General features: G+C 38.7%; 1 protein-coding gene and 1 non-coding gene across 34 annotated transcripts; one reads left to right on the top strand and one right to left on the bottom strand.

Moving 5' to 3' along the window:
* Positions 1-230: 230 nt before the first annotated feature.
* On the bottom strand, positions 231-14,426 carry LOC148849061 (uncharacterized). 33 transcript variants are annotated; one of them, XR_016100833.1, is made up of 13 exons: positions 13,990-14,426; positions 12,872-13,761; positions 12,693-12,782; positions 12,148-12,612; positions 11,118-11,208; positions 10,864-11,007; positions 10,559-10,743; positions 10,318-10,411; positions 10,178-10,230; positions 9,992-10,073; positions 9,816-9,893; positions 1,779-2,053; positions 231-499 (listed from the first exon to the last, which is right to left on the bottom strand). XR_016100833.1 is itself a non-coding variant. In XM_088950124.1 (11 exons), exons 1-10 carry the CDS (start codon positions 14,366-14,368, stop codon positions 10,008-10,010), a joined length of 2,457 nt encoding a protein of 818 aa, XP_088806250.1. In that variant the 5' UTR covers positions 14,369-14,426; the 3' UTR covers positions 231-499; positions 9,992-10,007. The 33 variants fall into 33 exon arrangements, 16 of the variants coding, with proteins under 16 accessions (XP_088806250.1, XP_088806254.1, XP_088806259.1 ...); XR_016100829.1 differs by having other exon boundaries at positions 9,816-9,881; XR_016100836.1 differs by having other exon boundaries at positions 9,816-9,881; positions 10,559-10,740.
* TRNAL-CAA (transfer RNA leucine (anticodon CAA)) lies at positions 14,378-14,461 on the top strand. The gene has a single exon. It is a non-coding gene; the product is annotated as a tRNA-Leu (tRNA).
* The last annotated feature ends 595 nt before the right edge of the window (positions 14,462-15,056 follow it).

Genomic DNA, 15,056 nt, shown 5'->3' with positions numbered 1-15,056 from the left:
TTGTATTTGTACCCTCCTCACCACCTCAGTTTGGAAGGAGTACATGTAGAGTTTAAAACCCTGCTTTTTGTATTATTTTGTAAGTATTTCACTGTACATATTTGTATTTGTACTCTTTCCAAACTGAGCCTTAAGCTTCCCGTCTTTTGGAGGATGACAAGTTTCACGCATCTCCAGAGTGCTTTTAATCACATTCATATCTTACCTGACTTCCACAGCGCAGGTGCAACTTTGGAGGAAATGATTCTCAAAGAATTTCCATTTATTAGAATTTAAAAAATATTTTAACCATGTGGAAACCTGAAGCTTTCTTGTCTTTTACTTGCTCTGTCTAAGCAAATCCTTTCTTTTTTGGTAGGGTGGGCGATAAGTAAAAGGCATGATTCACTCCACGTCAGTGTGAACTACATCCACCGACTTTACCAGCTGAGTCAATTGGCACCTTCCAAAATGTATGAAGCTCAAAAAGCACACCCTTGTTTGTGTAGAAATAAAAATACTGCATTAAAAAATCACTTATTACCAAAGCATAATGCACATAAAAAGATAACCACCTAATGCATATATACAACTTGTTAATCAAGCCACTAAAAATGTTAATAATAAAAAAACTGAAAATATTAAAGCAAAATAAAAAGCTTATAGCTCATTTAAAACCTATAGTATAAAGCCAATTAGTATGGCTATATATGAAGCCATTAACCTAGCTATAATAAAGAACCACTAATTTCAGAATTATGTTATTGGGATAGGGTTGTCAGAAAACTACACTCATGAATAGACAGTCCGACCATGCCAAAAAGGCATGATATAAAAACCAATGAACAACAACTGATGTTCATCAAAAATCACGCAAGGGGGACCTGATTGGTCAAAGTTCTTTTGGCAACATACCCTTCTGGAATAAGAGATATTATGAATCTGTTGCACTCAGCTAACTTGTTAATCAAGCCACTAAAAATGTTAATAATAAAAAAACTGAATATTAAAGCAAAATAAAAGCTTATACTTATAGCTCATTTAAAACCTACAAGTATAAAGCCAATTAGTATGGCTATATATGAAGCCATTAACCTAGCTATAATAAAGAACCACTAATTTCAGAATCATGTTATTGGGATAGGGTTGTCAGAAAACTACACTCATGAATAGACAGTCCAACGTGTATGCACATTTATGTCTATTATAATGCATCTATTGATTTTCTGTGAGATATATCCCTAAAAATACTTGCTTCCAATTCACATCTAATCAGAGTTGCTCTTGCAAATAAATCAAATAATCAGATTAAACAAGCAAGAGATTCTACCAGGTGTCAACACCTATCTAGCTTAAAAGCACTATTAAAGCAACCAGGTAGGCACAAGACCAATTATGAAAGTCATAACCAACTCACATTGCAATACCCACAAGAAAACTTATTTTCAAATTTGCAGACCAAGCAACTATGCGTTACCAATGGCTCAAAAAGCAACTGTTTGACTCCCATACATACATACATGCATGCATGTATATAAGTTTATATAAAATCCACGAAGTTATATGCATCTCAGGTACTGAAATTCTTCTTATTCATTAAAACAAAAAAAGACATCTGGCATGTCTAATTGTTTATGCGTACCAGATATAACAGATATGATCATCTCTAACAGAGGTTATAGAACATGGGTACTGCACACTATCAGATTCATAATAATAACAGAATTACTGAATACAACTCCCCTTAAACTTGGTCAGAATTTAATACTCTTCACCTTTCCAGAAACTTCAGTGGGTACCTGTTGGATACCTAATGCAATGGCATATTGTAGAAGGATCTGTAACAGGCTGTCATGGCACTGGTGAAGAGCACGGGAGCAATGCTGAGGAGATAATGACTGCTAGTGTTCTATTGCAACTTTAATATCTCCATCTGGATGACCCAAGACTGGAACCACGGTGGAAATAGTTACCAAAGTCTTGAAGATGTCCTGGAATTGAAGGACGAGGCTCCAAGAATCTAACATCTCTAGGCATGTATAATCATTATGCCATATGATCAAAACAAAACTACCTGTTTTTGCCATGTCCGTACACAATAAAAATATGTGGAACAGAATGAAAATAGTGTCCTTTCCTGAAGAGTGAAGAACATAACATTCACAATAAAAAATAAAAAAGTAACAAGAGAAAAGCGAATAAGCTGAGGACTCATAAATGGGAAGAGGATTATCGCCTGTGTATATAAAAAAGATAAGAACTGCATCATCCAAGTAGTGTTTAGGAACACTCAATGTCTAGTAACAGAGTATGCATTGTTTCACAGATATGCTGTCCAGCAGAAGAAGTGCCCTTTCAGATAGTCACTTCCATAATGAATGACAAGGCAAGAATGGAGTAGGGGCGATAATTATTTTATATATATGAATATTTTCATATGACACCATAAATTATATAAATTTTTTTGAAAAGTACAATAAAATTTTCATTAAGGCTCAGTTTGGAAGGAGTACAAATACAATTAAGTAGAGTGCAAAACCTTGTATTCTGTATTGTTTGTACCATACATATTTGTATTGTACTCTTTCCAAACTGAGCCTAAACATCAAAAAAAAAAAAAGAGAGAATACAAAAGAAAGGTGATAAGGCATCACCAAGGAGAAGAAAAACTAAAAGACCCCGTGAAACAAACATACAACTCAAAAAACAACCTTACAACAGAAGCTGAAACAAAAAAGACGGGACTCAAAAAACTAACAGCACCTCCCAGGCGCCAGTCAAAAACAGCAACTGCCCCACTGAGCAAACTGAAAAAACACCCAAGCTCCCCTCCATAACCTCGACTAAATCAAGCTCCACAGACTTCTCACACCGAATAGTACTAATCCCCCCTATCTAATTCATCTTCCTGTCCTCCACCCCCATCCCACCACTCTCCCCCTTCCCCTGTTGTTGACTTCTTCAGCCTCTCTTCCTTTTTTCCTTTTCTCTTATTCTTGAAAAGCCCTTCTGGCAATAGAAACCTCACTGCCCAGAAAAACAGACCCAAAGCCTTGCAAACCTCTGTATCCCTCTCAACAATTGTCCTTAGGTCCTCGCTTCCAGCCTTCCCTTCCTCCACCTCTGTATTTAGTTTATCATCTTTCCCCACTCCTCTCCAACTCCCCTTCAGCAGGAAGCCCCCGCAGAACTAAATTGGTCATTAAGGCAAACTCCATCAGAAACCTTATGGGTCGTCATTAAGGCAAACTCCATTAAGGCCAACCCTGACAAACCCCTTTTTCAAACATGAAAAAACCATAGTGGCGTGCACAAGATGAGATTTATTCACTCCTCTGTGCTTCTTCACAGCCACCCTTGATTCTTTAATGGAAACCACAGCATCAATTGCCAACCTCCCACCCAAACACTTCTACTATATGGTCTTCTGAACTCCTTCAAGGGGCCTCATTGTCCTCTGTACCAGCAGAGCTGATCTTTTGACTTCTATTGGGAACCTCCTCCCCACACACTGGCGCTACTTGGAAAGGACCCAAACTGGGTCCTGAGCAAGAAATGCCATGCACTTGATGACAACCAGAACATCATCTGTAATTGAGTTCCCAGTTGATCTTTCTGCACCTATCACATGCCGTTAGCTCTCCTCTAAAGCTTCACCCAAATGTTTCCTTTCACTCCCCAATACTATAAATTCTGAGTACAATTTGCTGCTCAAATCACGGTGCAGAGACCTCCCACAAACTCAAAGCTATTTGGCTCTGACCTCACTTTCTCTCCTTTCTCATATCTTGTAATAACCTAGACCCCGTCCTGCTTTAAAACATTTTCCTTTTTAAAACTCCTACTACAATTAAACAACACCCCAAGGCCTTTCACCTTTTTAATAACTTTTTTCTGAATTACACCTACCTCTTAAAACCTTAAACTTGCCCCTCCACCTTTACTACGAAATGCCTTTGTCTTTTCCTTTTTAAAAGTGGTCCCCATTCGGTCCACTCTCCTTGCTAGAACCTACAATCACCAATTCCCCTTCCTCACCTGCACCATTCTCACCCAACTCCTTGTCTCCTTAAATTTTCAGACCTACCCTCCATGTGTCCCTCTTCTTGTGTCACCCCCACAATTCTTCCCAGGGTTAACTTTGGCTGTTGGGGCCCAACAGCATAGGCTGTTGAGACAGTTTCTGGGCTGGGCATGTTCTTGGCAGTTCACCTATTCACGCCCATCTTTGGCTTTTAGTAAAAACAAATTAAGTACCCTCCATGTGTCCCTCTTCTTGTGTCACCCCCACAATTCTTCCCAGGGTTAACTTTGGCTGTTGGGGCCCAACAGCATAGGCTGTTGAGACAGTTTCTGGGCTGGGCACGTTCTGGGCAGTTCACCTATTCACGCCCATGCTTTGGTTTTTAGTAAAAATAAATTAAGATATAATTATTAATTTACCCATTCTCATGGTAACGTGGCATTCCCAGAAATTCTCTCAGCAGCATAGGCTGTTGGCCCCCAACAGCTAAAGTTTTTCCTTCTTCCCACGCCTCCTACTTTAATGCATTGTTCCCTTACCTTTCACAAACTCCTCCCATCCAACACTTCAATTGCCTTGCTTTCACCACCAACGATGCCCTTCAGCCTGACTCCTCCAAAATTGAAATTTTGCTTTCCAAACCTAACAACAAGTTGTCTTCAACCTCGTCCAACACTTCAGCTCCATAAAAATCTCCATGGTTCTGCAACTCCTTGCCAAAACCTTCCCCTATCATCCCCATTCTAATCTCATCGTTCTTAGGTTCCAACTCCACATATTGGGCACATGGTACAGCCCAGGCCACCTTGGCTATGCCAGTTATCATAGGTGTTAAGCGGAGTAGCAAGGCCCATTATCACTCCTATTACCAAGTAACATTTCCTCGTATAAATAACATCGAAACAAGCTACCAAGCTGAAACATGAACAGTTGGTTAATGAGCTAGTGGCATTTCTTGTCAGCCTGTGCACAAGCAACAAGCGGAGGTAAGAAGCCAAATACTGGCACTACAATCTATGTATAGGATTCTTTCTAGTTTCTGCTCCAGGACCTTCTTTTTTAAGAAATGTAATTTTATTAAACTATAAAGATGCAAACTGAAAAAGTACAAGGAGTAAGCCCTACCTTAGCAGATTCCAATACTGTCGGATATTGTAATCAACTATAGAAAACAGATTTACATCCACAACCCCTTTTGCACAGATTCAGAACAGAACATCAACAGATAAAACAGAATAGAAAGAAATCCTATATTCAGAGCAGAATGTCAACAGATAAAATAAAACACAAAGGGATCCTACCAAACTCTTGGAACAGAGACGCCCAGCTAAAATTTCTATCTACCACCAATATTATCAACTCATTCTCAAGGGGTGAAAGTCCTGCATGAAAAATAGATCCCCAAGTAGGAATCATGTTATAAATGACAAAAAAATCCCCTGTGGAATAGGATAGTCCCTCAAATGTTAGCTTTTGTACAATTTCCCAAAAGAGATGAGACTGGCAATTCTATATCCTATAAGTCTATAAAAGAAAATAGTAAAATACCTAAAACAAAAGCACCATAACCCAGCAACTCTCAGTCAAAGCCCCCCTCCCCCTTCCTAGTTAGGGCTAGGTTGGATTGGAATCAAGGGTTTCTAACTCTATCATCATCATGGTCATCATCATCTAAGCCCCTTGAGTCCTTAACCCAGCTATATGCAATTCTGTTCTGTTCAATGCTATATCCATTGTTAAATTATGAGTGTTTAAATCATTTCTTACTACTTCGATTAATGGCCTTTTTGGTCTGCTCCTAGCCCTTCTAACCCCTTCAACTTATAACTGATTGCTTTTTCTTATGAGTGCCTCAAGTGGTATTTTATGCATGAAACAAAACACCAAGTCTACTTTCTCTCATTTTATCACCTAGAAAAGCTACTTCTAGGTTCCTCCGAATGACTTCATTTCTGATCCTATCCTTTCAAGTATTTCTACTCATCCACATCTCAACATACGCATTTCCGCCACACCCATTTTTTGGACACCTTGTTTTATATAAGGATGCCTAATTCTAGAGAGTACAGCCACACCCCACGATTCTCCACCACATGATTGTCAGAAGCCAAATAGATCTCTTTGCTCATTAGCCTTGATTGCTTGTTTTCTATCTTTACCATGTAAGGCTAGAATCTCACACCCTTGGGCCTATTGTTTTTTATTTAGATTTCCTGGTCAGGATTCCCAGGCTTTGAGACCCGTGTGTCAGATTAAGTTACAGCACACTTCTATGTGTGTCAAAGTCGCACACTTCTATGTGTGTCAAAGTCCAACATTCCACAGATTCTTGGAGGACAGTTCAAAATAATATTTCTTTTTTGTCCCCTGGTTTATTTGACATAAATGAATGGATAAATGCACAAGATGAATGCCTTTTTCTCGTATAATATAGTACTCAGTAACAACAGAAACATTTTAGACCCCTTTCCCCTTTTTGTAGGAACGTTAGGAGTCAAAAAGACATGAACTAATTCAATAGTATATACTTTCCCATGAACATACCCATGACTCCATGTTTCTCATCCTGTCAAAGTTGGACTCTTGGACAAAATCCAGTGTCCATGACCATATAACACTGCATGCCACAAACCATGGTAACACTTTCTAGAAGCATGTCTTTCATAACAAGAACACATACATCAAGATGCATGCAATTTCTCTCCCTATAACGTCAATTCTGAATTATGGTCGAAAACTCATCACTGTAATTGAACCAAGATGATAGCATAAAGCTGAATTTTGACGGAAGTAGTCAAGGAAATCCTGGCCCCTCAGGTATAGGAGGGGTTTTGAGAGATAAGGATTGTAATATCTTAGCCTTGTACTTGGGCTCAGTGGGAAATGGGAATAGGAGACTCAAAAATGGGCTGAGTTGTTGGCAGATTTACAAGGTATTCAGATCACTAATCAACTTGGTGTTCAGAATCTTCAAATTGAAGGAGATTCCAAGGTTGTTGCAGGTTGGTCAACAGATCCAAACTCAGTCATTTGGTGCTACAATAACCTCTCAAAGACATTGGCATTGGGTTGGCAGTTCTGCAAATGCAATGGCAGATTATCTTGCAAAACAAGAGGTTTTGAGGGAACATTTGTACTGGGCTACCTTGTAATCTTTATCTATAGTGAGGTGGTTTTCACTTTTAAGGGAGCACCTTGCACCTCTCAGTGGGATGCTTGTAACAGTTATCATATTTTCTTAATAAAATTCCTCTTCAATTATTAAAAAAACAAGATGATAGCAACATAATAATTCAGTTGCAACATGGAGAAAAAAATCATGCACAGTGGAAGAGTAAACTCCAACTCCAGAAATTTAGCCCCACTGGTTCAAATGTGGTATTAAAGATAAGCAGTGAAGAAGATGGAAATGATAAGGTAAGAAAGTAAGGAATAGGAAAAAAAAAAGAAAAAGGAAACATAGTATCAGTCTATAGGAGTTTAGGACAAAAGGAAACTTTGTCTATTTCAAACAGGATGTAAGTCAAAAATAAATTTGACTGTGTCTCTCTGCAGTGATAAATGTGATGATCAAAATAGTACATTATGTCAAGATAATGAACAAACTTTTGCAGACTTTACAACTTATGACATTTTAAGGAATTGACAGTAAGTGGATTCCTCATCTACGGCCACAATAGTTCAGTCACTAGAATGGTTACATCCAAACTCAAATACAATCAAGTTGAACTTTGACAGTTGCAGCAATGGGTATCAAGCACTATCAGGAATTGGGTGAGTTTTTAGACATAAAAGCAAGGGAACTTCCCAGCTTTATACTCAGTAACAGCAAGTTATGGTGATTCCATTTGGCTAAAATATTGACATTCTGCATGGATTACAGATGCAAAAAAAAATCCTTGTGCTACAAAGATTCTTTGGTTGAAGGACACTAACGTGTGACTATATGGTGGCTAAGAAGGGTCATGAAAGAATGCACACACTGAGGGCAAGCTCAAACTGGCATCACAGCAAAGGATAGTTTATAAGTGAACACCAGGGTCAGTCTTATGAATTAGCAAAACAACGGATAAACAGACACCAGATGTATTGGTGCCTAATACGCCAAGGAAAGAGTGGGTGTTATGCAAAATCATCATTTGACTAGCTGCCTTTGTGGGGTGCAAGGCACCTGATGCACAAATTCTTATTAATACCTCAATGAATAAATTCAACTGTTACTGATAAAAAAAAAAAAAAAAACCAACCTGGATATCAACAACCTATCCAAGAAATCCTGTACAAGTCATCTCTCTTCATAAGCCAAATACAGAAGGTGCATGCACAAGTTTTTTAGCTAAATGCAGGTTCATCAAGCAATTAGATATTATGAGCACATGATGCTCACTAGAAAATTAGAATGAGTACCACTCTGCCACCCTCGGTCCTCCATAAATGGGGCTCCACGATAGAAGTATCAAAAGTTTCAAGTCATTAATCATCCACCAAAATGATTCAAAAAAGTCAAATGACCTTAAAGTCTTCATAGACTTAAGAAGCATACCCTCTAAGATGCCAAGAATAGTTAGCACACCAATGCACATCAGTTATAGATTATGGCAAAAATTTAACACCCAAATCAGTTAAAGAGACAATCATACTTCCCAAATTAATCAAATCCACTATAGCAGCTTCAGGATCTAATCCTCAGTTCACAATGTATATGTCAAAAGAAATATATAGCAGGATTACGACACAAAATGGGCTCCTCAAATTTATTTATCAAGTTACACAGACAATCATGCCCATCAACAGCAGCAATCCTGATAGAATTATAGGATATGATTATCAGTTCCACCATTATATCTCTAAGAGCATTAGAACTATTATTCAACTTGAAGCTTGATTTACTTGTAATGGAATCAGGAACCATCAACGATGAACACTCAGCTATCTTTTCCTGATAAGAACTCCAATTAGGATTGAATCAACTTTGAAAGCAACGAATTTGGGAAATCATCAAAAAAAGTCTCTCACAATAGATAAGCCCCAGATTAAGCCAAAATACTAAAGATATCAGAAATGAAACTGCAATAGGAACATGGCTATTATACTCCTCCATGTAAGCATCAAAAACATATCATATTGGGCTTCATTGCACATGAAACAAAGTATGCCTTCTGCAACAGAAGTATCTAAAAGCCCACTAAAGCACTTCCACATGCTACAAAAGACACTCAAGCTATAGATGGTATTCTTTAAAAAGCAATGCTAGCATCAAAAGCTAATGTCCTTCATTTTTCCTCAAGGAACTGTTAAGTGGAGTGCATAAGGGCCATCAAACTCTAGATTATGCTCCAATGAAAATTGATACTCAGGATTTAAACATTAACAAGAGGAAATTCCCCATGCGTATCCCACTGCATTCAGATTTGAAAACCTGATTAATCCCCTCCAGAGCCCATATACTTCTGCAACCTCACCAATAAAACAAAAAATTATTTTAACATCCAAGAAGAAAAAAGTATCCAGTTTTATTCACTTTAAGCTTCCGGGTAAATGATCACTAATTGGTAACCTCAGATCAGGACATAATAATGACCATAAGCAGCAAAGTGATACCTCCAGATCAACCTCAAGAGCCTGTATTTGATCTTTTCATAAACTTTCACTGGGGCAAATTGAAGTATCATTGTCATTGATTCTCGGTAGTCTTAGTTTCAGTGTTTTTGAACTCCTTGAAGGACATAAACTATACTAGACAAAGCAATACACTGAACAAATTCCAACATAAAATTCATAAAAGAAAGAAGGGGATCCAAAAGAAAACTACTTTTAATTATTTTCCCCCAAAAAGGTAGCGAACTTGTCCAACACTCAGCAACAGTGTGTCACATATCTGCAAGACCAGCTACAAACTGTTAACATAAGAACTTGCCATGCATAAATAACTGCAATCATATTTATGCTAGAAATTAGAGTTTGTTCCTGAAGAGAAACAGTTATTACCAAAAGCTTTGCAGGTCTAATAGTAATAGCCACCTCCAAATGGGCGATCACCATAAAGAGAAGAGTATGGACCACGACCATACTGTCAATATGAAATATGATAGGTGAACATCATGCTATGCTACTTAGAACAAAAGAAATAAGATGAATAATAAAGAAAAATCAAGAAGAAAAATTAGTACTTACATCAGAACCGTAATAATCATGTGAATATAATCCAGCTCCAGGTCCAAAAGAATCTGATTAAATATCAAATGTAAATATAAATTTAACAGAGATGTAAACAGAATGTACATACACACATAAATAGGTAAATGCATACATACCTCGATAATGAGCACTACGAGACAGTGAAGCAGGCTCAGGATGACCATACCGGGGACGAATTCCACTTGGTTCAAAGTAACTAGGCTCCTGGTCCTACAGCCAAGTGAGCCAACATTTAAAAGCACAAATCAGTTTGCACTAGTAATAACACGTTCTGGCAACACTAGAAAAATAATAAATTAGTTATTGATACTAGGAAAACAATGATGTGAATACATCATATAGAGGATGTTTCCTCACCACCATAGAAAATGGTCGTTTCATTCCATGCCCCCTCTCATACAGATAAGGATCATTGACATGGTATCTGCCACCATAAGGTCGGTTAAAATCTCCTGAGGAAAATGCTTGCCTCCTAGACTGAATTTGCTTTCCATGAGTTCTCTCACTGGCAACATTCCTAGGCCTGTCAGGCCTCCTTCCTACTATTGTAGAATAACAAAATATGAAAAGGCATTAAAAAGCAATATTAAATTGATGAAAATAAAACAGTTAAACAAAGGAAAGTTGTATAAACTTTCTCAACAAGGATAACTTGAAAAAACCTGAAAGACCTTGTCCACTAAAAGCCCGTCTTCCACGATAATCAATATCATCTGCAAAAGCAAATCTCCCAGTTTGACCCTGTCCCCGTGGATAAAAATTCTTGCCACGGATGAAGGGGCGTGCTCCACGTCCAAAGCCTCTGACTGCTCAGAAGAAAAGAGGAATTTAACAATGAACAGGCATTCATGAGTTAAGCCACAACCAACTTATTATACAAATATTAAATCACTAAATCTAGAGAAAGTGCCACTACCAGAGCGACCAATTCGAAATCCACCTCGCATATCACCCTTCACTGCCTGAGTCTTTGGCAAAGGATTTGATAATCTCACTTTGACTTTCGTCTAGAAAACAGCAAGAACAGAATTAACTTTCTTAATAAGAACATATAATACAATTTGCAGCCAAACATGTCCAAACACACAAAAATCCTTGTAGGCAGGTATATACAATTGTACACACATAAACTGTCTGATAACAGATCCATGCTAAAGATATAGCAAATATATCTACAGGTATTATTTCCAATGTTTTAAAAGGCGTGGGAGGTGTACACCTAGAGGCGCGCCTCCAGGCGAAGCGCTCCCAAAATGCCCTGAGGCATATGCCAGAGCCGCTGACACCTCTGAGGCATACGCCTCAGGTGCAAGCGCTTTTTTCATGAGGCGTGCTAGAGGCGTATGCCTCATGCACATCTGATATAAAAAGACAGAAAAAAAAAAAGAAAGAAAGAGAAAAAAAAGGAAAGGAAAAGAAAGGGAAGGGAAGAAAAAATAAGGGAAAAGAAAGTGGTTTGCCCCCTGCCCCTTTGGCCTTCTTAATTAGACATGTTCATGGGCTGGGCTCAGGCTTGGCTTTTGCCAAATTTTGAATGGGGCCCAACCCGAAGCCCGAGCACAACAAAGTGTAAGTCAGGCCCGAAGCCTGGCCCAAGAACAGGTCTATTCTTAATATAAGAGTTTTTTATTAAAAATAAGGAAAAAATGAGATCCCCCCTTCCTCTTCATCCTCCTCCAAACCCCCCTCCTCTTAAGGAGGCTTACGCCTCTTGCGTTCTGAACGCCTCACGCCTCTAGTGGAACGCCTCGTATCATGCCTCCACATTTTAAAACATTGATTAGTTCCAAAACTCTACCCTTTCCCTCATTTATCTTATAGAAAAAACAGGAAAAAAAATATTGGTAATAATCACAACCTGATCTTTCTGAACTCAAAATGCATGCTTAACATCTTAGTAAACATGTGGGATACCATGTGATCCAAAAGAAATACAAGAAATGTACCTTTGATTTCCCATCACCCAGTTCTGTACCATTTACACCATCAATGCAAGCAATAGCAGCTTCATGTGTAGTAAAATCAACAAAACCAAAATCTTTCCTCTTTGCCGTCGACATATTCCGGGCAAGAACTATGCGTTCAATCTCCCCATACCCTTTAAAATGCTCTCTAACATGATCCTCATCCCAATGAGGAGGGAGCCCATCTACAAAAACAGACTTAACCTGGGACATGACCTCTGGATCTGGCTCACGTAATGGTTCAGCAAAGGCCACCTTGGCAGTTCTCTCAGCATGGCCAAAAATCACATCTGTTTTTTGCAGGCGCTTGTATGCTTGCATTGCATCAGCATGACAAGAAAACTCAAGGAATGCAAAGCCTCGACTCAATCCTTCATGTTGTGGGTCTGGAACAAGTGTAATATTTTCGATGCCTTCAATGCCATACTCTTTTAGCTTTTGCTTAATCTGTGCACACAAACAATATCAACAAACGAGAAATAAACCAAACAAACAAATATGTAATTCTGCTAGTTTAAGAGTCTTACGGCTTCCCTTGTCCAGGTATTGCATATGTTACCCAAGAAAAGTGTATCATTGTCCTCACTGGGAGCAGCACCACAACGCTTTCCACGTATCTGTCAAAAATAATTAACAAGTAATTAGGACTAAACCAGGAAAATAAACAAGTAAAGAGCTTTCCAGGATTCAGAGAAGGGATCTATACAATGGGATTCTTCAATTCTGATAAAGCACGGGTAGCGTGCTCCTTATCCGCAAACTTGACAAATGCAAACCCCTTATTCTTATTAGTCGACGGGTTCCTATGCAACCGAACTTCAACAATCTCTCCAATTGATTCGAAAGCTATTCTCACATCCTCCTCCACGGCATCCCGATCCAACCCACCTACAAATATCTCATGCTCTTTCTTCATCTTCCGCTCCTTGGCAGCAGCAGATATTTCCAGCTGTTCTTCCAATCCCGCAGCATCCTCATCCGACGCCGCCTCCTCTTCTTCTGCTCTCTCTTCATCCCCACGTCCTTCAAATCCCTCTTGCTCACCAAAGTCCTCTATCCCATCATCAAAACCATCCTCATTCTCCTCTGTTTGAGCATTCTCACCTTCAATGCATCCTCTATCTTCTTTCACTAGGTCACCGACAGGCTCCGTTTTTTCATCGGAAGCTTCTGTCACCCCCTCCGACTTGTTTTCATCCTTCACCTCCTCGTCCCCCTTGACAATAACAGATTCCTTCTTCGTCGAACATTCTTGAACCTTTGCAACAACCGGATCTTCCTTTTTGTGGGACTCTTTTACATGCTCGACAGCAATTTCTTCCTTTATTTGAGAATCCCCAACTGCAGCAACTGCAGGTTCCTCCTTCTTCGAAGAATCACCAATATTTGCACCCACCTGATCTTCCTTGTTTGTCGATTTATCAACCTTCGTACTTACAGCCTCCGCTGGCTTAGGGTTCTGTGCAGAGGAAGCTTTGGCTGCAGAAGGGGTTTTAGTTTTCCCGGATGTTTTCTTGGCCGAAGATTTAGCAGCCGGGGCCGCTTTCGTCTCCGGCGTTGTCTGTGCAGTATCAACTGATGTACTCGCATCTTCCACTACAAAAATAAATAACACGTATTGAAAAACAAGGAAAACAAAGAAGGAAGTGAAGGAAAACAGACAGAACAAAAAAAAAAGGTGTTGATTAGAAACAAAATATTCATTCATGCTATAGCTGCGTACAGACTACCATCATCATCCACCCAAAAAAAAAAAAAAAAAACAAACAAACAATACTTGTAGAACAATTAATAGATACACAGATAAAAGGGTACAAGGGCTACCTTTGGCTTCGGGTTTTGAAGCGGACAAGGGAGTTGCTGGTTTCGCAGCAGCGGTGCTATTTTTCGATGGTTTTGAAACGGTTGTAGATGCAGGTTTGGTCTCGGCGGATGTAGGCGTTGTTGACTCTACGGCTCCCTCCGAGGGCTTCGTAGGTGTTTTAATGGCGGACCTCTTCGCCGGAGCTTTCTTGAGGGCCCCGGATTTGGGGGTTTCGGCATTCCGAGTTCTCATTGTGACGGAAATAGGATGCTGGAGTACGGAAGGATGCAGTTTCTCTCTACTCTCGGAATTTAAAGGTGGAAACTTTGGAAAGCCTGGAACACGAGGCGGGCTGGCAAAGGAAATAATAAGATACCTTAAGATGCTTCTATCAAACATCCGTCAAATGTCAGGATGGCCGAGTGGTTTAAGACGCCAGACTCAAGTTCTGGTCTTCGAAAGAGGGCGTGGGTTCAAATCCCACTTCTGATAATACTTTTCAATATTTCTCTAAATTATTTTAGGCATCATGCTATATACATTATTTATTTATTTATGTGTGTATGAATATGTATAAATATGTATTTTATTAATAAGTAATGTATAATTTATTTTTTCTATGTAATATATGCATTATTTTATGTTTAATTTATGCTTGTAATTTTTTTGTTTATAAAAATATTAAAAATTACAATTTGAGACTAAAACAAAGTTTTTCTTGGCAAAAATATTGGGGCAATATTAAAAATTACAATTTGAAACCAAAACAAAGTTTTTCTTGGCAAAAAATAGTGGGATACATAGATCTTGAAAAAATATCTAAAATTAAAACAAAAAACAATATTATCTTAATTGGACATCGAAGTGCAAAGTTATGGTCTCCCAAAGTTTGTATACACATTTAGTGTGCAACTTGTGACTTGGTTATTAGGTCGAATGTGTCAATGGTCCAACCATCTAGGTAGGGTAATTTTTGACCCAATTAACAATTTTTTACTATTCTTTGGGTTTTAATAAAACCAAACCCCAAATCTTGGTCAGGTGGTGGTTTGAACAATTCAACCGGTCAGGTCAACTATAGATTGAA

This window comes from Nelumbo lutea, chromosome 6 (assembly GCF_056320005.1).
Source record: "Nelumbo lutea isolate HS-2025 chromosome 6, American lotus-T2T, whole genome shotgun sequence".
NCBI lineage: Eukaryota > Viridiplantae > Streptophyta > Magnoliopsida > Proteales > Nelumbonaceae > Nelumbo > Nelumbo lutea.
The sequence above is the reverse complement of the archived record's forward strand: the minus strand, read 5'-3'. Positions and strand labels throughout refer to the sequence as shown.